The 25,360-nt window shown below is 40.0% G+C and overlaps 1 protein-coding gene across 7 annotated transcripts in view; it reads left to right on the forward strand.

Annotated features, from left to right (window-relative positions):
- Positions 1–25,360, forward strand: part of ZFAT (zinc finger and AT-hook domain containing) — a 99,766-nt gene that overhangs the window by 70,883 nt on the left and 3,523 nt on the right. For 5 of the 7 annotated variants that reach the window (XM_054193022.1, XM_054193018.1, XM_054193019.1 and 2 more), the window contains 4 exons: positions 537–675; positions 8,748–8,866; positions 10,525–10,651; positions 12,744–12,874. In XM_054193022.1, coding sequence (XP_054048997.1) covers positions 537–675; positions 8,748–8,866; positions 10,525–10,651; positions 12,744–12,874 — 516 coding nt within the window. Of the gene's footprint in view, positions 1–197; positions 301–536; positions 676–8,747; positions 8,867–10,524; positions 10,652–12,743; positions 12,875–25,360 lie in introns of those variants that run through there. The other 2 variants (XR_008465076.1, XM_054193024.1) reach the window with 2 other exon arrangements.

The raw sequence follows: 25,360 nt of genomic DNA on the forward strand, positions 1-25,360 counted from the left end.
CCCAAAACTTATCTGACCAAATGGTCAGATGAATGCAAGTGCCAGTGAAAGGGAAGCAGTTGGGAGCATGTTGGAGAGAGAAGGAAAGGAAAGGGAAGAGATCAACCCTGTCAGGTACAGGTATCTGTTAAATTAGGTTGGCTATACAGTCACGTTGTACCTTCAGTTATTTTAGGGCTCTTACTCCCCCTTTTCAGACCAAAGCTCACGGCAGATGAGTCATTTCCTTGTAGTAGAAAGTCTCCATGTGGTCAGACCTGTGATCATCAATTATGAAAACAGTTTACTGAATTACGAAAAGTAGGTAATAATCTTATAATGTTGAGAATACTTGGTGTCTTGCACATAATAAAAATTACCAAATTTTAGGTAACGCTTAGTTACAACTTCCATTTATATTGAATTTTGGAAGGTCTCCTTGGAATATTCCTGAACCAGAAAGGAACATGGTTTCTTGGGATCAAAACATGGCAGCTTAGACCTGTATCCTGAAGAGGTCAGGAAATACGTTCTAACATTTTGGGGTTTGCTCCTAGCCTTTCCGTTGTGCACATTGCCACTATTCCTGCAACATATCCGGTTCCCTGAAGAGACATTACAACAGAAAGCATCCTAATGAAGAGTATGTAAATGTAGGTTCTGGGGAGCCTGCAGCAGAAGCCCTTATCCAACAAGGTACATTTCTACCATATAAGACTTGTTATTTTAATTCTAAAGCAAATTTGGTGTAAAGCTAAACTTTTGTGCAATATGTGTTCCTCAGTTTGGTGGGTTTTATGTGATACATCACTACGACATTTTAGTAATTCTGAAAAGGCCACCTTTTATCTTTCATTCAGTGTCCTGCGTTCTTGGTTTCTAAGGGGAGATAAACCAAAGTTCTGATTTACCTTGCCTGTGCTGTTCATTGTTGCATATGTTTATCGTTTTCACTTGTCTCCTTTTGTAAGTAAAGTGTCACTATGTGTTGAAATGAATGATAAATATATATCGTTCTGCTGATAAATTTCTATTACAGTTTTGCAAGGTTGAACTAAAAGTAAGGTTGAGCAAACGTAAGGAAAGAGACTGAAGAGTAAATGGCAGCAAATTATTCCCCCACTAGAGCAATGGCAGGGAAAAGAGAGCACCGGTAAAGCAGGTTACAAGTTGTTATGCTCAGAGTCTTGATGATGGGCAAAGGAAGCACTCTTTATCTGTGTAAGTAAGGCCAAGAATTTATCGTTACTGTAATGGAAATGTTAACAGTCTAGTTCAAGAAACACCGTTAGTCTAGATCTAATTATTATTTTTTAAAAAATAAAATGTAGTTAGAGTACTTACATACAGAAGTCTCAATAGTGTTATTATTACAATTAAAATGGTCACACACACTTCTTAGTTTCTGCTCCTTTTCACGGTGTCATGGTCACCCTTCCGCTGTTTTTGTGAGTCGTAAGATGGGTGGTTTCCCTCTGGTGTTGGCTTTGGGATGGGGGTTTCAGTAAGTTGTCAGCATCTGGAGTTCTTCACTGGGAGAAATATGATGTTCATCATGATGTCCAAAGAAGAGCAGCAAAGCTGGTGAAGGGTCTGGAGCACAAGTCTTATGAGGAGCGGCTGAGGGAGCTGGGGTTGTTCCGCCTGGAGAAAAGGAGGCTGAGGGGAGACCTTCTCGCTCTCTGCAACTCCCTGAAAGGAGGGTGTAGAGAGGTGGGGGTCGGTCTCTCCTCCCAAGTAACAAGTGATAGGACAAGAGGAAGTGGCCTCAAGTTGTGCCAGGGAGGTTTAGACTGGATATCAGGAAAAATTTCTTCCCTGGAAGTGTTGTCAAGCGTTGGAACAGGCTGCCCAAGGAAATGGTGGAGTCACCATCCCTGCAGGTATTTAAAAGATGGGTGCTGAGAGACGTAGTTTAGTGGTGAACATGGCAGTGCCTGGTTAACGGTTGGAATCAATGATCTGAAAGGTCTTTTCCAACCTAAAGGATTCCGTGATATTCCTCTCCCATTCCAGATGGGGCCATTGTTACGTGTTTGCTTACACACATTTACACTTTTCTTTTTCTTTGGTCTGTGGCTGCAGATTAAATCCAAGTCTACTGTTTATTGTGCCCTTTGTGTACGTTAAATACGATTTCTGTTGTCCCTAAAACCAGCTCTGGATTTGCATATTTTTAATAGCTGCGGGTTCTTTAGTCCCACACTCGTGCCCGCCTTCTTTTCACACCAGTCCTGCCCTCCTCTGTGCTGCTTCCTGGGTCTGTGCTTCTCAAGGCATTCCTCTACATCACGTTTCTGTGTTAGAGTCCTACATATCTCATTCTGCCTAGAACAACTGTTTGTTACTGCTGTCTGTGTAAAACTAGAGTCGTGCCTCACAAAGATAAAGACAAATAAAACTAATTAGATATAGACACCTGGTCAATTAGAGAAAATGCTGACACAGATAAACTAATTAAAGACAATGAGGATTTTGGGAGGATCGAAAATGCAAGATTAAGTATAAGGGCTAATGGAATGCCAGGGGGAAGAGAAAATCGGATTGTAGTAGTTTTTACCACATTTATATAGTAGCATAAAAAGTTATATTCCTGGCTGTTGGTTTTGGTTATAAATTTCATCCCAGCTGACATCCTGTATCCTTCTGAAAAGATGGTCAGGAAGAAATTCTTTATGGTAAGGGTGGTGAGACACTGGAACAGGTTGCCCAGGGAAGTTGTGGCTGCCCCATCCCTGGAGGTGTTCAAGGCCAGGCTGGATGGGGCTTTGAGCAGCCTGGTCTAGTGGGAGGTGTCCCTGCCCATGGCAGGGGGGTTGGAACTAGGTGATCTTGAAGGTCCCTTCCAGCGTGAACCATTCTGTGATCCAGTGCCACTAATTGCTTTATTTCTGCTTGATACAGGTGTCACAAATTGTACAAGTTGTCCGACTCCCATAAGTAGTTCTGCTGTTGTGCACCGGGCAGGTGAAGCAAAGCAAACAATTGACTGCCGTCAGACGCCTTTTTGGGTGTAAAGCCTCTTCAGTTCTAGTGCCTTGTGTCAGGGGAAGTGGGGAGGAAGAGGAGAAAGCCAAATTAAATGCTCAGTTCAATTGTGTTGAAAATATTTTAATGCTTGGTAGAGTTGAGTTTCTTTCTTTGTTTCCGATAATTTTAGAGAGGGTCTTTCCAATTTTTTTAATAGAAACCACTACCCTTTTTATAGTATCTTTTTTGGATCTTCAAAATTTCTGGACTAGTTGAAGAAGAGACCAAAATAATGCTGGGGTTTTTTTAGATAATAAATTAAATATAATTCTTCTAAGGTGACATTATTTCTAAGTAGTGTTTCCAAATTGTTCATCTAGCACAGATCACATCAAACACAGCATCACCAGCCGGCCAAAAGGCGGGATTATCCCGCTGTATTCAGCGTTGGTGAGCACTGTGGGCAGTTCTGGGCCAACCATTTAAGAAGGGCGTGAAAGTCCTTGAATGTGTCCAGAGGAGGGCAACAAAGCTGGTGGAGGGACTGGAAGGCATGTCCTGTGAGGAATAGCTAAGGACTTTGGGTTTGTCTGCTTTGGAGAAGAGGAGGCTGAGGGGCGACCCCGTTGCTCTCTGCAGCTTTCTGAGGACGGGAGGTGGAGAGGGAGGTGCTGAGCTCTTCTCTCTGGTATCCAGTGACCGGATGCCTGGGAATGGTTCAAAGCTGCACCAAGGGATGTTCAGGCTAAACACTAGGAAGCATTTCTTTACAGACAGGGTGGTCAAACCGTGGAACAGGTTTCCTAGAGAGGTGGTTGATGCCCCAAGCCTGTCAGTGTTTATTTGGACAATGTCCTTAATAACATGGTTTAACTTTTGGTCAGCCCTGAAGAGGTCAGGCAGTTGGGCTAGATGGTTATTGTAGGTCCCTTCCAACAGAGACATTCTATTCTATTCTTTCCATCTCTGACTTTGCATCCTTCTTTTCCTTCCTTCCCTTACACAGCGTTTATACTCCCTGTGCTACCACTAGAGCTGTGCCTGCTTTCTGCGGCTTCACCTGCTGCATGGAGTTTTAGAGCAGTAAAGGGGCTTCAAATCCACATAGTAGCTATGAAGTCAGGGCCTCTTATCGGGACTCTGCCAGGAAGCAAGCCATGTTAGTAGATCATTTTTCCTGCATGCAAGCTCCTTTGCTGCCGTTTCCTGCTATATGACACATCATATGGATCTTACATGCGGTCTCAAAATAAAAACAGGAGACCTGCAGGTTTCCTATCACACTGGAGAAAAGTCACTTTTTCTCAGTGTTTTGGTATCTCACTGGGGAAGGGAAAAATGTTCCTTGTGGGAGACTTGAGTTAATTAGGATTTGCATTTGGAGTTGATAAACACGATTCCTATTGAAGTCAATAAAATTTTTCCTGGTTTTGGAATCAGAAGATGTTCTGTATCTGGGTCACACAGCACAGAGAGATCACTGTGGACGTGTTGTGCAGTATGACAAGGTATATGTTTCTGAGCTGCTTGGGCCAGCAGTTGCAACTTGCTGCCTGACGAGCCTCTATCAAGTTTCAATTTACCGTATTCATAGATCTGAAAAGCAATTTTGGAAAATTATTCATGTATTCATATAAGGGAAGAAGACCCTTCAGACCTGGTATTAAACCAGTCCTTTGAAATTAAAGGACTATAGACGAAAAGGGAAAGGCGGGAGAACCAGCAAGGGGAAGGGTTTGGAAAAAAAGTGAGAAGGGAAACCTAACAAAGATTAACGTCTAATAAAAGCTGTCTGTATCTATTTGTCTTGTTTTATTCTGCTTGTTCTAAGCTACACACAGAGCCCAAGGTAAATTGCCTCACACTTGCTCATCTTTTCTTCTCCACTCTCAACTGGTTTTTGACTGCATTGCAGGCATTGCAGATGAACTTAATTGGAAGTATTTATATGAATGTAGGCTGCTGGACTCTACTCAAGATTCCTAGAATGAATTTATAAATAAATGAATGATTCATAGAATAGAAGACGGAACGTGCTCATTTGAGCAATTGCATTGCCGGGGATAGACAGCAGCCTTTAATTTCTGTGATTAGAAATTAGGATCTTCCAGGATCAGAAAAACGTTTGGGGTTTTTTTTTTTGGGTTTGTTGGTTGGTTGGTTGGTTTGCTTGTTTTAGTTGAAGTCTGTAATCTTGACATTTATTTTAGTATTTTAAAGTAATAAAGGAAAATAAATGCTGGAAGAATTTGATTTATTCTGCATAGGGGACAAGAATATTATATATGCATTAAGTACTAGGTTTTTTGCAATACCCTGCCTACTTGCTCATTTGATAGCTTCCTTTTTTAGTTTCATTTGCTTTGTGCAGAGCAATTCACATATAGTTTCTCCAGAAATTGTTTCTTTTCTCTTCACTCATATTCCCTGCCGTCCATTGTTTAGTTTACATATTTCTGTCCTTTCTGGGAGATGGATTTTCTCTTTGTGTTTGTGCAGCAAACTTGTGCAGTATGTACACGATGATCCAGTTGTGGCCTCTGTGTTCTATTATACCACATGCTTTCTTTTAACATAAAATAATAGTCGTCTTATGGAGATTTTAGGCCAGTAAATAAATAGTTTGGAAAGCACGTGTCAGTGCCACAATGGAAAAAAGTTGTGGAGCTGTATAATATTTGTGTGCATTGTTTTGTTGCAAACATCAGTTTTGGTATTGAAAGTAGACAAGGTGTGTAATTCATTGACTTTCTCTGTGTGTTGCCCATTACTTCAAAATATAGTCTAGAAATTAATTTTCCTGATCTTTCCTATGAAGTCATTGGAGTTATATATTACCAGTTTAATTCTAGGCTTCCGTTACTTGTTCTTTAATTAAAGTCATAATGACAAAAGTTACAGCTTAAATTTATCTGGTGTATTGTTATAATAGTTTCAATATCAAAGTAATGCAGAAAAGTGTTCTCTCTTTCACAACAGCATGTTTTTCCTAATACTACAGATTGGTATGAAATGAATATTTCATTTCATTTTCTGTAACTGATATCTTTGTGCCAATCTGAACAAAGGTATTTTGCTTTTGTGAACTTTTGAGTTTCTCTTAATAGGGAAACTATTTCAGTTTTGGCTACAGATGGAGTATTGAACATCTGCTATAATAGTGAAGTTTGGTGAAGGTTTCCAATAGATTGAGAGCAAAGAGGGGAAATTGTATAGGAACAATAAGTGTCAGCAAAAAACCCTAGCAACTGGCTGTAGTTATAGTCTATTTTATCAAAATAAAAAGTTTATTTCTTTTCACCTGGTAGAATGCCATATGGTAGGTTTCCATTACTGTGTAACTGAATCCTTTTTCTAATCACCTTATTGAAAAAAGACTATAGGTAATGAGGACTTGGCTTATGACCAGCTTATGAGAGTATATTTGAAGCATTTGAACTCGATGGGTAAGAGCCATTTGCCATGATGATGTGGAGACAGCCATCTGGTGGCATAGCTGACAAAGTGGCGTAATGCCCTTCCCTAGCCATTAGAGTTGTGAGAGGGAGTTCTGGTCACCTAGTGCAACAGTTTATCACATGCAGATTGTTTTTGTTCTGCTTTAGTCAATAGTGGGGGGGAAAAAGGAAAATACTCATTTGCATAATTACAAGCAACTGAGATCTGACATTTGAGCAAATGATTTTCATAAGGTAAAGAAGTAAAAGCTGTTTAATCTAGTGTAGAAAATTGGATGCTTATGATTCCGTCATGCTCAGTTTTTTACCTGTAATGCTGCATACTCAGCCAGTAAACATTGTGCTAAATTCATGCTATGCATCATTTGTAGGTAGGTAGAAAACTTAGGTTTACAGTTTTATATGTGAACATAAACAGTAGAAACTCTCAAAAGCAAAGAGCTGGTTGAAGATGACATTACGCTGTTAACTCTCCCTAGATGGCTTTGATCGCGTGCCAAAAAACTTCATGTTTCTTTGAAACTTGAGAAAACTAGAACAGCTGTCTTAGAGAAGATACATTTTAAAAAAATTACTAGTATGTCACTACTGTGTATGTTAAATATTAATATCTCAGTGTTGTTTATAAAGCACTTAAAAAATATCCCAGCACTTACTGAAAGATTACGTAGTTTTGCGTTGTGTCCTGAAGGGCAGCACTCCAGGGCTTTGTGAGGCAACAGGGAACTGATATTTAAAGCTGAAGCTTGTCAGAGACTTGGCTTGCAGATTTTTGGACTATACATAGAATTTACATTTGAAGCTGCAGCGCTATGTAATGGAGTAGGCATTAAAAATAGTCTCCAAGTAACTCTATGATTTGAAGTGAAGGAGGCTTTATAGGCCAAAAGTGTTAGTTCAGAATTATTTAAAACATGTGCTAGGCTTTGTTTATGGTGGACTTAAAGCAGAATATAAGTCATAGACACCCTCAGACTTGAAAAAATTTCACTCGGAAACTGTGACTAGTCTTCATTTGGTGCTGCTAAACTTGAATTTCAACCAGGATCATGGCAGTGGGAATGATTCTGCACAGGCTGAAGCAATCCCGTAGGTTTCCAGTATTTTTTTTTGTGGCTGAGGAAAAAAATGGGGCGGGGTTGGTCAAACTTAGGATGTTGTCATTCCTTGAAAAAACTTTTCCCTCTTTAATTTATGTGCCACTTCTAGACTAGCTTTTCTTAGTAAAGCAAGCACAAATTCTTACCCAGTAGATAAGTTTCACGTCTTGACGTCTCCCTTAACGTCTGCCTCCTAAGAGATCAAACCAATACTTCTTACGTGGACCTAATTGCAGAAATAATGCTGTATCTCAGACTAATGCAAATAGTTGTCTTCCCGCTCTTTCTTTTTAATTGGTCTGTGGTGGGGGTTCCCCCAGGGATAGAGGTGTGGAGGGAGGGAAAGGTGGGAACAGCGTTCCTGCAACTTCACATCATCCACTGCAGGGAGGCGTGTGGGCAGGGAAGCAGGATTGTGATACCTTCCCAGAGATATGAGTTGTTCCAGATTCCTTCTGCTACCATTATCCAAAACTGCCCTTTTAAGCACTGTGAGAGTTCAACTGCCTGATTTTTTTTTACCTTTTTTTCTTGTTGGACCCATGGCTAAAGGAAGACCTTTTAAATTACAGTTATGTGGCTTGATTGAGATGGGGTCAGATTAAATGGGTCCTTGCTGCCTTGAAAAAGAATTTCATAGAATCATACAATAGAATCATAGAATGGTTTGGGTTGGAAGGGACCTTTAAAGGTCATCTAGTCCAACACCCCTGCAGTGAGCAGGGACATCTTCCACTAGATCAGGTTGCTCAGAGCCCCGTCCAACCTGACCTTGAATGTTTCCAGGGATGGGGTATCTACCACTTGTTTGGGCAACCTGGGCCAGTGTTTCACCACCTTCAGCGTAAAAAATTTCTTCCTTATATCTAGTCTAAATCTACTCTCTTTTAGTTTAAAGCCATTACACCTTGTCCTGTCACTACAGGCCGGGCAATTAAAAAGTTTGTCCCTGTTTTTCCTTTAAGTACTGAAAGGCCACAATAAGGTCTCCCTGGAGCCTTCTCTTCTCCAGGCTGAACAACCCCAACTCTCTCAGCCTGTCCTCATAGCAGAGGTGCTCCAGCCCTCTCATCATTTTTGTGGCCTCCTCTGGACCCACTCCAACAGGTCCATGTCTTTCCTGTGCTGAGGGCTCCAGAGCTGGATGCAGTACTCCAGGTGGGGTCTCACCAGAGCGGAGTGGAGTAGAGGGGCAATTTGTGTGACAACAACTCAAGGATTTATTTGTGTTTCCTTATAGGTGGCATTAAGTGTCCTGTTTGCAGCTTTGTGTATGGTACAAAATGGGAATTCAACAGACATCTTAAAAACAAGCATGGAATGAAGCTAGTGGAACACGATGGGGAGACCAAGTGGGAGGTAAAGCAAAGTTGTCATAGCTTTGGCCCTAAAATTTCAAAGAATTCTAGGGAGAAAAGTAAGGGTAAGAATAAGAACTATTCAAAACTGTGTTCTTGACTTTACATAAGTTCAGAAGGTCATCTTGTCTCCATTTTGAATGCATACATTGCTGTGACTGTTAAGCTTGACTGCTTTAATATCTGGTAGGATTAACAACATTGTACGTGCTTATTTCTGCATTTTAGAGCTCTAGTCCTCTATTTGCAGCAGAAAGGGTGAAAGTTTTAGCAAGAAAATGCGAAATTGATAAACTTCCTGCATTTTGTTTTATGCCAAGTAGTCACTGGTGTTAACTGCAAGATGTGCAAAGCTGCAAGCTTATATTGAATTAATAAAGGAAACTTATGTCTTGGTCCAGAAGAGGTTAGAATCTAGAAAACTGAATTTGTAAATTGATCAGCTAAAAAAATGCGACTAATATACAGAGGAAGTCTTCTGTCATTTGTACTGTGTTTCCAGCTGCAATCCGAAGTGTACAGGAATCACAGTATCACTAAGATCAGACCTTAAAAAATTTAAGTTAGACCTAAGAAGCTGGGTTAGAAAAAAAGAAACCAACAACCTGAATTTTCTTGGTTTGGGGTGGGGTAGGGCAGCTACCTTGAGATGGTTTACTCTTTCAGGCGTTCCTCTGCTGCCGTATGTGTAGCTATTTGTTTTAAAATGAAAACTGTTTCTCTTACAGCTTAGAGCTGACTGTAGAGCAGAAGCTATGGGGAAACCACAGAACTATTTAGACACTTATTTAAAAAATTACAGTTGGCAAGCAGAGTCTCTTTTCCACTGCCTGAGTAGGCTATTGTTGGTGTCCAATGAGAGGAAAAAGACAGAAGTCAACTGCAGTTGGCTGACCTCCACAATTTAAGACCTGTTCTGCTAAATTTCAGGCAGTCTAGCCCCTGCTATAAACCTAATGCCTGATTTAGAGGAGTCATCCTGCCGTTCTTGTTCAGGAGCTTTTGAGTATCCAGAGACATAATGCTAAGTCCTTGAAAAATATCAAAGTAAGTTCTATATGGTCAGATATTCAAAGAAGCTAGGGCAGGCATGTTAAAATGTACTCCTTCAAAGTCTTATATCCACGTGCATTCCACAAACAATTCTCTGTACACTCTCACAATAGATGCCCAAACCTGAAAAAAATAAGAGGGTGTCCAGGATGCAGGCATGTTGCTGCTTGTCAAACGGCTGTAAATAAAGAAGTCCCGTCAGAGCAGGAATACGTGTTGACGGCTTGTCTTGAAAAAACGTGGTCATGGAAAGGATAATTTCTCTAAAACAAAATGCCATTTTCAAACTTCAGAGGGATTATACCAGATCTGCAAGGACACGCGTTATAAACTCATTTTGCCTAAAAGGTCTTTGCTAGACCCTGACACAATAAAAGTCAGTTGTTAGTTCTAGAATAACTGTGCAACAAAAATGAAGTCAAGATAGTTTAGCATGCTTAAAACAACTTGTGAGGTAGAATCTAGAAGAAAACTATGGGATGATATCCTGACTGCCACGTAATGATGTTCTTGAATTCTATTTCACTCTGTATTTCTATAACTCTTGTTCACAAGAGTTGCATGATAGTGAGATTATTCACGCATTGGCTGGGTTTTGTTTTCAAGTTGACGGCTGAAGTTTCCGAAGAAGCATCCACTCAATATCTCCATATTACGGAGGCTGGAGAAGATGTTCAGGGCACTCAAGCTGCAGTAGCTGCGTTGCAGAACCTTAGATATACTTCTGAGAATGGTAAGTTACCTTCTTTAGGTTAGAACACAAAATACATCTTTTTTCATAAATCTCTAATTCTTTTGAGTGTAGTGAGCAATACATGATCTCCTGTGAAACTATTAAAAATGATGAAATTTTTCATCTAGAACTTACTTCGGGGGGGGTGTTATATTTTTCTTTGAGGATAAATAATGACAAATAACCATTCTTTATGAATTTCTGCCTCCTTAAGTCATTAATACTTGCTACACTCTGTTTTGCACTTTATTATTAGGCATGTGGAATTTCCTGCCGGTATGATTAAATATATTGTGAAATCAGCGATCTTGGCAGAGTAGATGGTGTGTATCTAATGGCAATTCTCTAGCTATTATTTTTCTCCCTGCTTAAGTCAGCCAGCCTGCAGAAGTGACACAGTGGAATAGCTCATTTACCATGTTCCCAAGACAGTACTAATAAACTTAATTCTGATGATACGCAAAACAAAGCAAGCTATTCTGTATCGGATTGAGGAAGAACAAGAGTGGAATTAGGTAATGATTGCTAAGTGGGAAATGACAAAGGCTGGAAGAAAAGAAAAAATGTTTGGGTTTATGAGAGTTTTAAAACATCAAAGACTAGACTAGGTGTTCATGTATCTTGTGTTTTGTATATGTAATTAAATGCATTAGTTATCAGAAGACAACAGTTTACGATTGTTTACCATTGTGGTCTTTATAGTTCATAATACAGATACATTTCAAAACCTCCCATTTTTAAGGGAATTTCCACGCATGTTGCAATTAAATTATGTTACTGACATTTTCTGTATATTATGTTATTTTAATGACTGGGAATACTGAATGAGTAAAAACACTTTGAGAACTTTTCTTAACCTTTTATATATTTAAATTACTGCATCGTATATGCCGTACATAACATTGTTTATTTTAAGCATGAGGCTGTAATTTTTGAAGTTGAATTATTTGCTTTAGTGCATCCAGCTTTGGGTACTCTTCTGGCGTATTCCTTCTAGGTATGAAAACCAGTAGTATCTTGTCTAAAGGCAGTTAGGAAAAAAAAAAAACCTAAAGCAAGCAAACATTTTTCAGTACTCAGATAAGCTTGTTTCTCATGCAGATAATAAAATATAACTACTTTCTGTTTGAAATTAAATTACCTGACCTAGATCCCCATCACAATATCAACCTGTTTGAAAGGGTTTGGGGTTAAGAGATGAGCTTTATTGTATTTATTATCTTTTTCCTGTCTCTTTCTTAGCTCCCACAGTGATGACAGCAAATATAAAGCAGCTTTAACATGAACCTGAGAGTCTTTTTTTTCCCTTTCTGACATATATCTCATGCTGGGCATGTGGGAGTGGTAGGCCACAGAAGGAGAATTCGTATTCCTGCGTAACAAAAAACTCCAGCTTCCAAATCTTTCCTTTTCACACTTTAGGAGAAGAGAGAGTGCGACTATGCATGGGGGTTTTTTTGTGAACTTGCCTGTCCTTTGGCAGGGTTATACACATTAAGAGGATTTTAAAAAAAGAATAAATATGTTCTGATCCCATGCTTATAAAATGATAGGCATGAGCTCTCTCAGCACGTACCTTTTCCCTTCAGCACGTTAGTGATAACAGTATTTCTTTTGGGTTGAGAGGTAGGCAGATGGCTGGACAGATGGTAAACACAGGTTTATAATATACCAAGTAGCTGCTGTGGTTATAGGTATAGGGTTCAGCTTCTGGTGAGGCTGAATGCCTGGCATGTACACATTTGGATTTGTAAAGTCTTGCAGCTTCCTAATTTACAGGTACTGCTGCGAGTTGTGCCTGTTGTTTGTTTATTCAGTGTATTCTTTTAGATCTCTTTCAAATAGGCATAAAAATGATCAGTGTGGCTTCACTTGCTGATTCATGCATTCCTTGGGCAAATTTGTTTTGTGAATACATTCCTGCCATAGATCTATTATTAAAGTGTCACGTTGTTGAGCTATTTGAAATTTATAAACAGCGCTGTGAGTCAGGTTTAAGGCGGGGGGGGAAGAATGCCTGTAGCACTGAGACTCACATACCCTTAGAGTTGTTTTACTATAGTGATCTTATGGTTACTGTCTTTCTGCTAAGGTGAAAGACTTGATCCAACAGCCGTAAACATCCTGCAGCAAATCATTGAGTTGGGTTCGGAAACCCATGATGCTACGGCAGTTGCTTCTGTAGTTACCATGGCACCTGGCACTGTGACAGTGGTAAAGCAGGTAAGAGCTCTTTTCTTCTCTAAAAAAAGCTATATTTAATTTTCTCATATTTATTCTGAAGTAAATATTTAGCAAGGGCTAAATTTTGAGTGAGCGTGTGAGAGAGACAGAATTTTTCCTAAACTAAGTTTTGACTACGTGGTGTATGTTTGTATGTCTATATTCACACACACATACATGTTTATATACATATATGTTTATGCATATAAAAATGCAGACATTTGTGCACGTATGTAAGATGTGAGTCACCAAATACAGGTGTGTGAGAAAATACAGGATTTTTTCTAGGAGGCATTTTCAGGCTTTTTAAAATAACATACCTACACTGTGGGCAGGCACTTGGTCCCGTTGTCATCTAGAATCAGGCGGTCGTTGGCACAGAGATCATCTACATACAGAAGACAAACCCTCTAAGATATTGGCAGAAGTAACTTTAACGTATGCTTATTTTTCTTGAAGTTTGGTACTGCACAGTTTTTGCTAAAAATATTTGCAGTGTACAGTATTACTAAAGCACTTTAGAAATTAAGAATGATAGGATATGCAAAATCAGCAAGTAAAAGTAAGTAATTTTCAACTTGAGGTGGCTGTTGAGCGCAAACATCAGGTCTTTTGCCCGGTATTTTGTCCTCACAGGTGCCTGCTAACTTTGTTGCTGACATTTTACGTTTCTCCTCAGTGTTCTCCAGGCTTCACTTGTTCCTCCTGTTCCATCGCACCTCTCTGCTTATCCCTTTTCCCATTGTGGTCATTGATTCAGTGGGGTCTCTGCACTCAATGTGATTGACAGGTGAAGGAAGGAAAGTACATGAGAAGTCTTCAATTCCAGAAAAGTTTAAGTAACTCCTTTTATTTGAATTAACGTTATTCTGAGAGCTAGAACTAGCTTTTGAGTATTTTTTTGTAGTGTTGTGGATATTGAATTCATGAGAGCTCCACAGAAGTGGGAAGTCTGTAGTCTGTGAATGCAGTATTTGGATAATTCCTAAACCTGCCATCTGAGTGTCAGGGAGATGAGGCAGAATTTCAAGATAAAGTATTTTGAGATGTTCCTTTGCAATACTTAACGGATATTTTGATGAGAAATCTTGTAAGAGTTTTTGGGTTTTTTGAAGAATGACAGATCCAACTTTGGAAACTAAATTCAGTCATTACAGAGAAGAGGCATTTTAGTCCTCTTTATGTGCAGGTTTCAAAACAACTTTAACAGTAGAGTCACTGCCAACATGCGCGCTGTGCTACACGTGTGACCTATTTAAGGGTTGAATTCAGTGTTAGCCCTTGGTGTTTGTCTGTGCCGTCTGTTAATGGTACCGAAACTTTTTCTTCCCTTAAAAATGTATCTTTTGAGGCCTTTCTACTAAAAGCCTAGCAAAAAGTGACTTGAAGTAGCAGCTGCCAAGGAGAAACTATGTTTTGATATTTGAATGTTCGACTTAAAAAATGTGTCATTTAAAAAGTATTAAATCTGATCAATGTCTGATTCATCTTAAAACCCATCGTCTTCCTTTTTAGATGATCCGAACTTGCTGACAGCTTTTTGTACATAAATGTTTATATCCCAAATTAGTTCTCTCGCTCACTTTTTAATCCATATTTCTGGCATTTGAGTTTACAAGCTGCTGAGCATTGATCACTTCTTTTTCCCTGGCGTTGTATATATCAATGATTCTCAGTGGTCTGATGTCAAACTGTTAAAGCTCCACTCCTACATCAAATCAAATATTGAATTCTCAGAGCACAGAACCTCTTTCCAGCTTTTCTTTTTTGTTTTCTTTTCCCTGCTTTAGAGTCTTTAATATAAAATGCCCTTTTCTCCCCTAACTTGACGTCGGACAGAAGCAAAATCAGTGAAGAATTTAAGTACATCTCAAGCTGAGTGATCTTGTGCTACCTCTGTTTATGCTGGATTTTAGTAATGCCTTACTTTGATGCTCGGAGCCCCGTTCCTCTATTAACATGGTTCTTGCTTGTACTGAAATGCCAACTCATTTCATTCTCTGGTAGCCTCGGTGACTTTTCACTTTGTGTGTGCAGAAGTGTGTGGGTCTGTGATTTCCCAGGGGAGGGTGAGGTGGCAGTACACCTACCGACAGCTGACTGACTGCTTAGTTACCTTCAGTGGCCTTTATGGAAGTAGAGCGAGGACCAAGGGAGGTTTGGAGATGATGATGGTGATGATTATTTTTCTTCTAAATTTTTGTCTTTTAATTTTCTGTATAAATCAATGTTTCATCAAAGTCTGTTTGATCTGTTATGCAGCTTTAGTTAGTTTCCAGTTCTTGGCTTCCCACCAGAACATTGCCTCAGAATTGTAGCTGCACCCATTTTTAATTTGAGGGAAATCAGTCTTTAAATGTTATTAACGTGACTGTAATCCTCTCCTATTCAGAATTCTCAGTTTTTCTTTTTTCTTCAATACTGAGTTGCTTTCTGTGGGGTATCACTCATTTGTACCTATGACTTTTGTCAGGTTTTAATTATGCCAAGTTCCTAATTGTTAACCTTGAAGTGATCTTAGGACATGTTCATATTTCACTTTCCTGCTGGAAAATTTATTCTACGCTTTCTTCTGTGACCTTCAGCTTCTCTTGTGGATTGTGAGACAAAAAATTCATTCAGGGTGTCAGCAATACATCAGCATCATCTGTCACTGAATTTCCACTCTTATTCTTTAATGGCCTCACTGAGTCCTTGCTTAGCAGCTTGGTTCCATTTTTTTCTCTAACAACATTTATTGTAGTTGTTCTGAATTTATGCTCTTACGTTGTTGTTTTTTTTTCTTTTCTTTTTCTCTAAGGACATACATTATCCACTTTTTTCATCAGTTCTTACCTTTGTATCTCATTTTTAGCTAGCCCTTGCAAGTTGCCTTCATATTTCTACACCCCCAAGTGTAGGGTGCTGCACCTGGGGAGGAACAACCCCATGCACCAGTACAGGTTGGGGGTGACCTGCTGGAGAGCAGCTCGGTGGAAAGAGACCTGGAAGTCCTGGTGGACAACAGGATGACCATGAGCCAGCAATGTGCCTTTGTGGCCAAGAAGGCCAATGGCCTCCTGGGGTGCATCAAGAAGAGTGTGGCCAGCAGGTGGAGGGAGGTCATCCTCCCCCTCTACTCTGCCCTGGTGAGGCCGCACCTGGAGTGCTGTGTCCAGTTCTGGGCTCCCCGGTTCAAGAGGGACAGGGAACTGCTGGAGAGGGTGCAGTAGAGAGCTACCAAGACCATTAGGGGACTGGAACACCTCTCTTATGAAGAAAGGCTGAAGGATTTGGGTCTCTTCAGTCTGGAAAAAAGACGGCTGAGGGGGGATCTTATCAACACTTATAAATACTTAAAGGGTGGGTGTCAGGAGGATGGGGCCAGCCTTTTTTTCAGTGGTGCCTGGGGACCACTGAGGTAATTGCCACAAACTTGAACACAGGAAGTTCCATGTAAACATGAGGAGGAACTTCTTTAGTTTGAGGGTGGCAGAGCACTGGAACAGGCTGCCCAGAGAGGTGGTGGAGTCTCCATCTCTGGAGAGATTCCAAACCCGCCTGGACGCGTTCCTGTGCAACCTGCTCTGGGTGACCCTGCTCTGGCAGGGGGTTGGACTAGATGATCTCCAGAGGTCCCTTCCAACCCCTACCATTCTGTGATTCTGTGATTCTATATTTTCACCAAGAAATTTCTTCTAAATCCTAAATTACTTTTAAAAAGTATTTTTTGCTGTAAATGTTACACTATATTATTGCTGTCTTTGCCTCCCATTTCCTCGCTGGAACTTTCTCCCACTGCTGTCATCTTCCTTCCTTTCACCCCTAAAAGTGCCATTTACACTTCATCCTTAAAATTATGTGTGAATCCAGATGTATCTATCAGTAATGCTGCCATCGTCACGCTTTAGCACTTGCCCTAACCTGTGTGCTCGGATACTTTCAGTCTGCAGTACTCGTAGTCTTTCAGGTTAGTGCAAGACTTTCGTCTGCAGAAACAAACTCTTGTCTTTATCTAAGTCCTTTTCAACATATTGCAAGATGTCCAGTGTGTTAGCTAGGTCTGACTGGTCTATTTTTAAAATTGTTTTCTACTAAGTCGCCAGACAGAGAGGATACCATCTTTGAGGTGTTCTGTTAAATTATTGTTCTCAGTTGCATGTAGTCTTATTACAAGTATCTTAAATCATGAGTACACGTTATAATGGAGGTGAAATCAAGATCAGATTGTGTGTTCAAAGCCCCCAGCTCCTGAATGTGGTGTTAAGAAGAAAGAAAATTTGAGTTCTGACTTTGGAAACTTTATATTTTTTGTTCGTAGGAATGATTCTGTAAAATAGAACATTTCAACAGCATAGCAATAACAAATCCGAGCGTGAATTGGGATTCAGCTTATGATTTTTAAACCCCAAAAATGCAAAGTTAGCACTATTTGGCTTGGATTATGATTGGAAAACAGGAATCGTCGTTGGCTTTGATAGTGTCATATGTATGAGGCCTTTCAAAAGGTTGTGTCTAGATCATGAAGTGACTTTAGCTCATTCTTGCCCAAGAGTCAGTATATTAATCTGTTATCAAATTTAAACTTTTTCTGGTATCTAATTTGGGAGGAATCTTGTTCTGTGACAGCTCTGAAAACATACAGCTGCTAAGGAATGTAATATACACCGAACGCCTGGGAAAAAAAGTTAATGTGAAGTTTTACCAGTATGATCTCAGATTGGCAAGAATCCACACTGAAGCTTTGATCACAGCATGGCAGAAGTGTATCCTTGTCAGTCTGAGTCCTTTTCAGTTACTAGTGATCCAGTCTGGATCTCCTTCTGACAGACCTAATGAGGAGATTTCTTTATGGCATGATATTTGAGTTGTTCTGCACTGCTTAAAGACCAAAAAAGTAACAAGGTGGGGAAATGGCGAGAGAAAAGTTTGAAGAATAACTAGGAAGGAGGCTAATAAATGCTTAGAAAAGGCAGGAAATACTGTTCATGATGGATGGTAAACACAGACAAGAAATTGGGGAGAACGCAGTTTTGTCGGAACGGAGTAAGTAGCAAGGTGAAGGGACTGGAAACATGAAATACGTCACTTTACTTTCTGTGCATTTGACTCTCTGGGTCCTATTACAGATATACGTTTGCCCTCATGCCTTAGGATGGAGATGGATTCGTTTGGATTTTTGTTTATTCAGTCCATCATTTACATAGCTGGACTATTTTCCTAGCTCCCATGCTGAATGTAAAGGCAGGATGGGAGGATGAGCAGTCATGCCAGGATTGCAGCCACCCTTCATTCACGCTCTCTGCAGGTCTGTGGTCAAAGACTTGTTTTCCACACCATATATTTGTAGGTAGATTAGAACAGGGAGAGACAGTGTTTAACTGTGAACTACCTTGATGTGTAGTTCTTTCTTTCGGTTAGCATTTACATCAAATAAGGATATTGATCGATCCTGAAGAAGTTTGTTCCAAGTTAAATGTTTGTTTGATTTAAATACTGATTTCCTTGTGAAGAAACTTTTCCCTCCAAAATGAACGCTCCTGTTCCCTTATTTTCTGCAGAGGAGTCTCTTTCAGTGTGTGGTGTCTGTAGGTTATTCTCCAGCGAGACAAGACTCAAAGTGCATTTTCTTGGTTTTACAGTATGAACGTCTTTGAATGCTTATTTCCTGAATCCCTTACTGCATTGACCACAACATCTGAAGAATTGCCCCTTCTTGGTCTGTGTCCATCGGCTCTAGTTTTTGTTATAGTTGTTGCTCTTCCATTTCCAGTGCTTGTTAGCAGGAATGTGTAATGGTAGCAAGATACTTTCTGGTTTAATTCATTTATTTTTCATAAATACAGTGTATTACTTGTACCAAATCTCTTTGAAAGAAACGTAGAAACTACGTACGGTTCTTTGTCCAAATTTATTTTTTTCTTTTTGCCTCAAATTACTGAACCAGAGCAGGATATTTTTTCATTCCTAGTCTCAACCAACATTTTAAATCAGTGTACTATAGTAACAGGTTAAATTTGCTTGCATGTTATGTGTTTTTTGAACTTTTTACATTTAAATACTGATAGACGCGTATGCTGCTAATTTGCCATGTTTAGGCCTGTAATGTATTTTATGTGTCATACTGGACCAGAGATTATTGTCCTGATGTGAAAAACTCACCAGTGGATGATTGTGTAAAGCTTTAAGTCTTGTCCTCAATATTATTTTACCTGAATGAACAAGCCACTGAGATCTCTCTTCATTCAGAGCAAATCCTGCCTACCTCATGTACAGAAAACTGCTAGAGAGCAGAGAAGTCGTCTTTGTTCTCTCTAAGAAAACAAAACCAGCCCCCCAAAAATCAGCTAACCTATGCCCATGGTCTTGTTCACCATGTCAACTCCCCATTCTTTTCCTTAATTTCTAATTGTTCTGAACAGTATATTGGGGTGAGCACTGCAAACAGGCATTTTTATGCCACCTTGCTTATAGCACATTAGCATGAACAGCTTTAGTCAGAAATACAGGGCTTCAGATGCTCAGTAATACACAGACATTTGACTTGCATGATCTTTGTTTCAGGGTTGAAATTTTGCAAAATTACATTGCCACTCTAGACAGTCTTCTCCTGACCCAAGATTGCATCTGTCCTCTAAAGTTCTCCTGTTGCTCTGGAGTCATCCCTTCAGGCTCACTCTGAAGACGGCCAAGAACCATAGAATCATAGAATGGTTTGAAGGGAGGAATTGGTTGGAAGATATCACCTAGTTCCAACCCCCCTGCCGTGGGCGAGGATACCTCCCACTAGACCAGGTTGCTCAAAACCCCATCCAGCATGGCCTTGAAGAAGATTGTATTAATCGCTAATCATTGTTAATCACTAAGACGATTATGTCAGTCTTTCTGCACAACTGTTCGTCTTTAGTCCACTTTTTTTCAACTCAGTGGGATATAAGTCTTTCCTGGTATCCAAGCCAGAAAGCTGGTGGCCCCTTCAGGTAGGATTCTTGGGCCTTGCATGCAAGTGATTCGCTAAACACTGCTGACTTGTTCTGCATGATGACTTTTATATGGTCTCTTATTTCAACCACTTAGCTAAAATGGTCATCCAAGCCGTCGGTATTTTATCCTATGGTTAACTCTGATAGTCTTCTTTCTGACATTCACAGACAATGTTTTGCCTCTTTTGTATTCTTCCGGAAGAATTCAAAGATTACTTTTCTCTGCCCCTCTTGATGTCACCCTCTCTTATTCTGTTCACGTGATGTTCCTTTTTTGCCACATCAAATAAAACCTCGTGTAATTTTCCAAGGTTTTTTGCTCCTTTCTGACCTACTGTCCCATTTCTCATACCTGTAAAGATTTTGACTTCTACCTTTGCTCAGTCCATGAAGAATTCATTGCTCATTACTTTTTCCAAACAAGTTTCTTAATGCCTTCTTCCATATTGTGCTTAGTTATGTGGATTCTTAATGAAGAGCAATTTGTACCTCATTGTCTTCTTTCAATTATTCTTCAAATATATGATGACAGTAACTGTCTGTGGTTGGGCTGTTGGTATATTGATACTAATGCCTGTCACACAAAACTGCCGCTGGCTCATTTATGTTGTGCTCTCCCACCTCTCTTTCTGTGTCTGCTTACTGTCTCTTGTTTTATATTGAAATTATAAGGTCTTTTGGGGCATGAAATACTTTTTGTACGTAGCATACCTGATACAATCCAGGTCCTGGTGCAAGGGACTACACTAATATTAACAATAAAGAGCAGTAGTTGGCTGCTGAATTCTTTCTATTTTTCTCCCATTCAGAAATAAGAGACAGGATGATGTTCTTCCTACCTCTGTAGCTTGGGGCGTAGGGTTAAGTCTATTCCTGAAAAGCATATTTTCAACCTAGATTTCTACATAATTTGCTCTTCAGAGTAAGTATATCAACTGTTTCACTACCTAAGCAGATTTTTATCAAAATAAAGATACTGCATTTCCATGCATTTCACCTTCTGTTTTAGTTCCTTTCATCCTTTTATTCCATGATCTCTTCAGGCTCCAGTAAAATCCTACCGTGGTAACAGTCGCTTGCTTCAAAGTGACAACGGCAGCAATGCACAGCAAAGGTTACACAGCAGCTTGAAGCCGATCACAAAACAGAATTTTATAGTGTAACACATCTTCAAAAATAAATGTCTAATGATATTAGCATGGCAGTCATGTCAAAGGCATATTTCAGCAGCACACCTTGTATTTCAGTCTGGCTCTGATTTGTACCTACGTGATGCTGGGTGCGCTGTTAATCTAGAAAATTTGCCAACACGTGGATTTATATATATAGGTTGATTGTCAAGATTGTGGTTCTTTTAGGACATGAAGCAATTTGATGCTTAACTTGATGTGGTACCTGCAAGGTTTTAATTGGGGCACATGGCCCTGTTTTCTCACGTTCTGTGGAGTTCTTGTCATCTGTGTAACATACAAATAAAATTTCATGTTGAGATTTCTGTCCCATTACCAGTCTTGAAATGATGGCAATCTTGCCGTACTTCCGCAGCAGGAAATCTGGTGATACAGCATTTTGTCAGTTGAGTGAAGTTGCCAGTCCCAGTCTGTGTCAGCATGTATTCAACCAGACAATTGCTAATTTTTTTAAAAAAATCTGCATCACCAATATGAAGATTTGTTTGCCACCTTGCATTTTTTATTGTATGCAAAGCAACTCATGCATATTCAAGTCTCTTATTATTCTGTAACTATTGTGTGCCAGATTGCCTTTGGTTTATAGCTTATTATAGAGGATCACGTGATGAAATTACAGTGTTTTCGGTGTGCATCTCTGTGTCTTTTTCACACAATATATCTATATGTAAACTAGAACCAAGAGAGAGTTCAAATTATTCAAATGGCACTGAACTAAATGGTAGAGGCAGCCCTGTAGGCACCAACATAAGCTGACACATCACGTATCCAGGTGCTCTCTGATCTAGAATGCTTATATTCACTTTTCCTTTTAATCCTTTCTGTAGATATTTTGTATATTTTCCTACTGTGGTGTCTATATGAATAGGAGCATCTGTAACGTAGTGTAAGGTTTTGAAATCCTGCAAGATCTCTGTGATTAACTTTTCTTCTTCGTGGTAAACTGAAAGGCAACATTCAATCTGAAATCAAGGGAGAGATTCTGTAGACGATTTGGGGTCAAGCCCAGCAAGACAGTTTTAAACACTACGGACCTGCAACTCCTGCTGACTTCAAAGGAAATTTGAGATATTCATTATTTCTCAGGTTGAGCTCTAGAATAAGAAAGCGGCTTTAGCATCTTACTGCAAATATATTTTTTTACTCCTTTTCAGGGAAGGGAAGAAGTATATTTGACGGCTTGAATTAATTTCTCTCTAATTAAAGACGACTTGCTTGTTTTGAAAGGAAGAGATTCCTCTAAGAATTTTTAAGACGTTTTTAATGTCATTTACATGTATTTGGATGGTCCTTGGATATTTAAATTAGTAACATTTATAATTTAGAAATGTTGAGCTTCTTGTGAAGACATGGGGGTGAAAGTCCCGTTGGCTTTTGTGACAGACACATTTAGCTAGTAGAGTATTTATGTGGGTACTGAATTGATTTATTATGCCAGCTGTGTGTGGTTTCAGCTTCTTGCTGTCATTCTTTAGCGAAGGATAAGCAGCCAGATGCTTTTCAGCTGGCTCTCAAACAGAAAAGAGGTCTTGGCTGCTACTCTTCAAAAGATTTCAGATGCCAATAAAAAGAACTGAGTGTAGTGACTTCATTTATCCCGATGGCAGCTGTCCCACTGTTTCATCAATTTGAGGGATGTGAATTAACGGTTTGAGATTATTCCCTGTGGAACAATCTAATAGGAACCAAGAAGAAGCATGTAAACATTGAACAGATTTGAAATGTAAATATCCAAAATAATGTGGTGATTTGTCAAACTAAAAGGATTACAGATAGCTGTCCAAAAAAGATACTGGGAGCTAGAAACACCAGAAATAAGGGCATTAGTCTTCTTTACCCTGCGTGACAAGGCTAATAAAATCACATTGATAAAGTCAGGTAGGAAGGTTAAATTAACTTTCTTTATTGGCCATTTTCATTTCAAAAGCATATAAAACTGAATAAGTATTAGATTGCTGCTATTGAATTGAATGAATTCCTGGTTTCATTTCATTTTCGTGTCAACTGTGCTTTATTTATTTTCCTTTCTTCTTTATTTATGTACGCTCACAAAACTATATTTAAAATTATTTACGGGTTTTGATTTGCAGTGACTAAAGTGAGACTGTACGAGATCCTTCTCAGACCGCGTTGCGCATTCTTGCAGCTCTTAGCAAAGGCAGTGTAATTCTTCTGGCCTGAGGCATGTTGTCAGGGGGTTATATATAGTGCACTAACACAGGAGAAGTTAATGTGTATTACATAATTAAAGGGCCAAATTTCAGACACCCCTATTTGTGTATTTTTTTTATGATCTCTGGTATCAAGGGCTGCAATTGGGAGCTGATGCCTAACAAGCTGTGAGATTTTAGTTATCTAACATTTTTAACTGCAGCTTCCTATCTGAATTCATTAGTGATTAGACCTGCGTCTGCCAATTATGATCTTCAGTAGTAAATCACAGGTGACATTACAGTGGGGGTCTGCTACAGGCCACCGGACCAGGAAGAGGGAGCACATGAGGCCCTCTATAGACAGCTAGGAGCAGCTTCACGTTCGCAAGCCCTGGTCCTCGTGGGGGACTTCAACCGCCCCAATATCTGTTGGAAGGACAACACAGCAGGGCATAAGCAATCCAGGAGGTTCCTGGAATGTGTCAAGTTTAGCTTCCTTTCCAAGTGATAGAGGAGACGATGAGGAGAGGAGCTATGCTGGACCTTGTTCTCACCACCAAGGAGGGGCTGGTGGGGGATGTGAAGTTCAAGGGCAGCCTTGTCTGCAGTGACCATGAAATGGTGGAGTTCAAGATCTTTAGGGCAGCAAGGAGGGTGCACAGCAAGGTCACTACCCTGGACTTCAGGAGAGCAGGCTTTGGCCTCTTCAGAGATCTGCTTGGTAGAGTCCCATGGGATAAAGCCTTGAAGGGAAAGAGGAGTCAAGAAAGCTGCTTAATGTTCAAGGACCACCTCCTCCAAGCTCAGGAACGATGTATCCCAACAAAGAGGAAATCAGGCAAAAACGCCAGGAGGCTGCATGGATGAACAAGGAGCTTCTGGACAATCTCAAACAGAAAAGTGAAGTCAAGAGAGGGTGGAAGCAAGGACAGGTAGACTGGAGGAATACAGAGAAATTGTCCGAGCAGCCAGGGATCAGGTTAGGAAAGCTAAAACCCAGATAGAATTAAATATGGCCAGGGAGATCAAGGGCAACAAGAAAGGCTTCTATAGGTATGTCGGTGCGAAAAGGAAGACTAGGGAAAACGTGAGCCCTCTCCAAAATGAAATGGGAGAACTGGTCACCCAGGACATAGAGGAGGCTGAGGTGCTCAGCAACTTTTTTGTCTCAGTCTTCACTGGCAAGTGCTCTAGCCACACTGCCCCAGTCACAGGATGTAAAGGCAGGGACTGGGAGGGTGAAGAACCACCCACTGTAGAAGAAGATCAGGTTCAAGGCCATCTGAGGAACCTGAAGGTGCATAAATCCGTGGGATTTGATGAGTTGCATCTGCAGGTCCTGAGGGAACTGGTGGATGAAGTTTCTAAGCCACTGTCCATCATATTTGAGAAGCTGTGGCAGTCTGGTGAAGTTCCCACCTATTGGAAATGGGGAAACATAACCCCCATTTTTAAAAAGGTATAAAAGGCAGACCTGTGGAACTACACGTTGATCAGTCTCACCGCTGTGCCCTGCAAGATCATGGAGCAGATCCCCCTGGAAACTCTGCTAAGGCACATAGAAAATAGAGAAGTGCTATGTTTCTTTTCATGATTTAGCTCCTTGCTTTTCGAAGAGAGGCTCAAGCTTCCGTTAATAAAGGGTACTTTGTTGATACCCATATTTTGTGACAGCATAAATTAGTTTTTCTGAGGGTGGTTGCAAATTCTGTTGTGTCAAGACAAGCACCCAACATCACCCACTTTTGTAGCATGTTGAGCTTAAACTTCAGCAGGAGCAGTTTAAAGTAACTTTCAATTAAAATCTTCAAATATGCTCGATAAAAGAAACAGAATGTGGAAAGGACTTCAGCTCATTCCTGTAGTTTTATCCGTATAATCTGAATCCTGTGCAACAAAGCCAGAGTCAGCATTGTGCTCTTGCATTAAGGTCAGTGACAATGTCAAGATTCTCTTTAGATGTTAAATCTTTCACCAGATAAAATCCACGTATATTTCGTCAGTATATCACAGGCTTACTGGCTCTGGGACCTCTGAATAATTTAACACCTGAACATACTTGTTATTGTTCAAGGAAAAGCTTTGTATAGCCTGATGAATTGACTGAAAGTTCAAAGTGATATGAAGTCCTGAGGGGTTTGTGCGTCTCTGAAATTTTCTTCATCTGATGGATATTTGAAA

This window comes from Rissa tridactyla, chromosome 2 (genome assembly GCF_028500815.1).
Source record: "Rissa tridactyla isolate bRisTri1 chromosome 2, bRisTri1.patW.cur.20221130, whole genome shotgun sequence".
NCBI classification, from domain to species: Eukaryota; Metazoa; Chordata; class Aves; order Charadriiformes; family Laridae; genus Rissa; species Rissa tridactyla.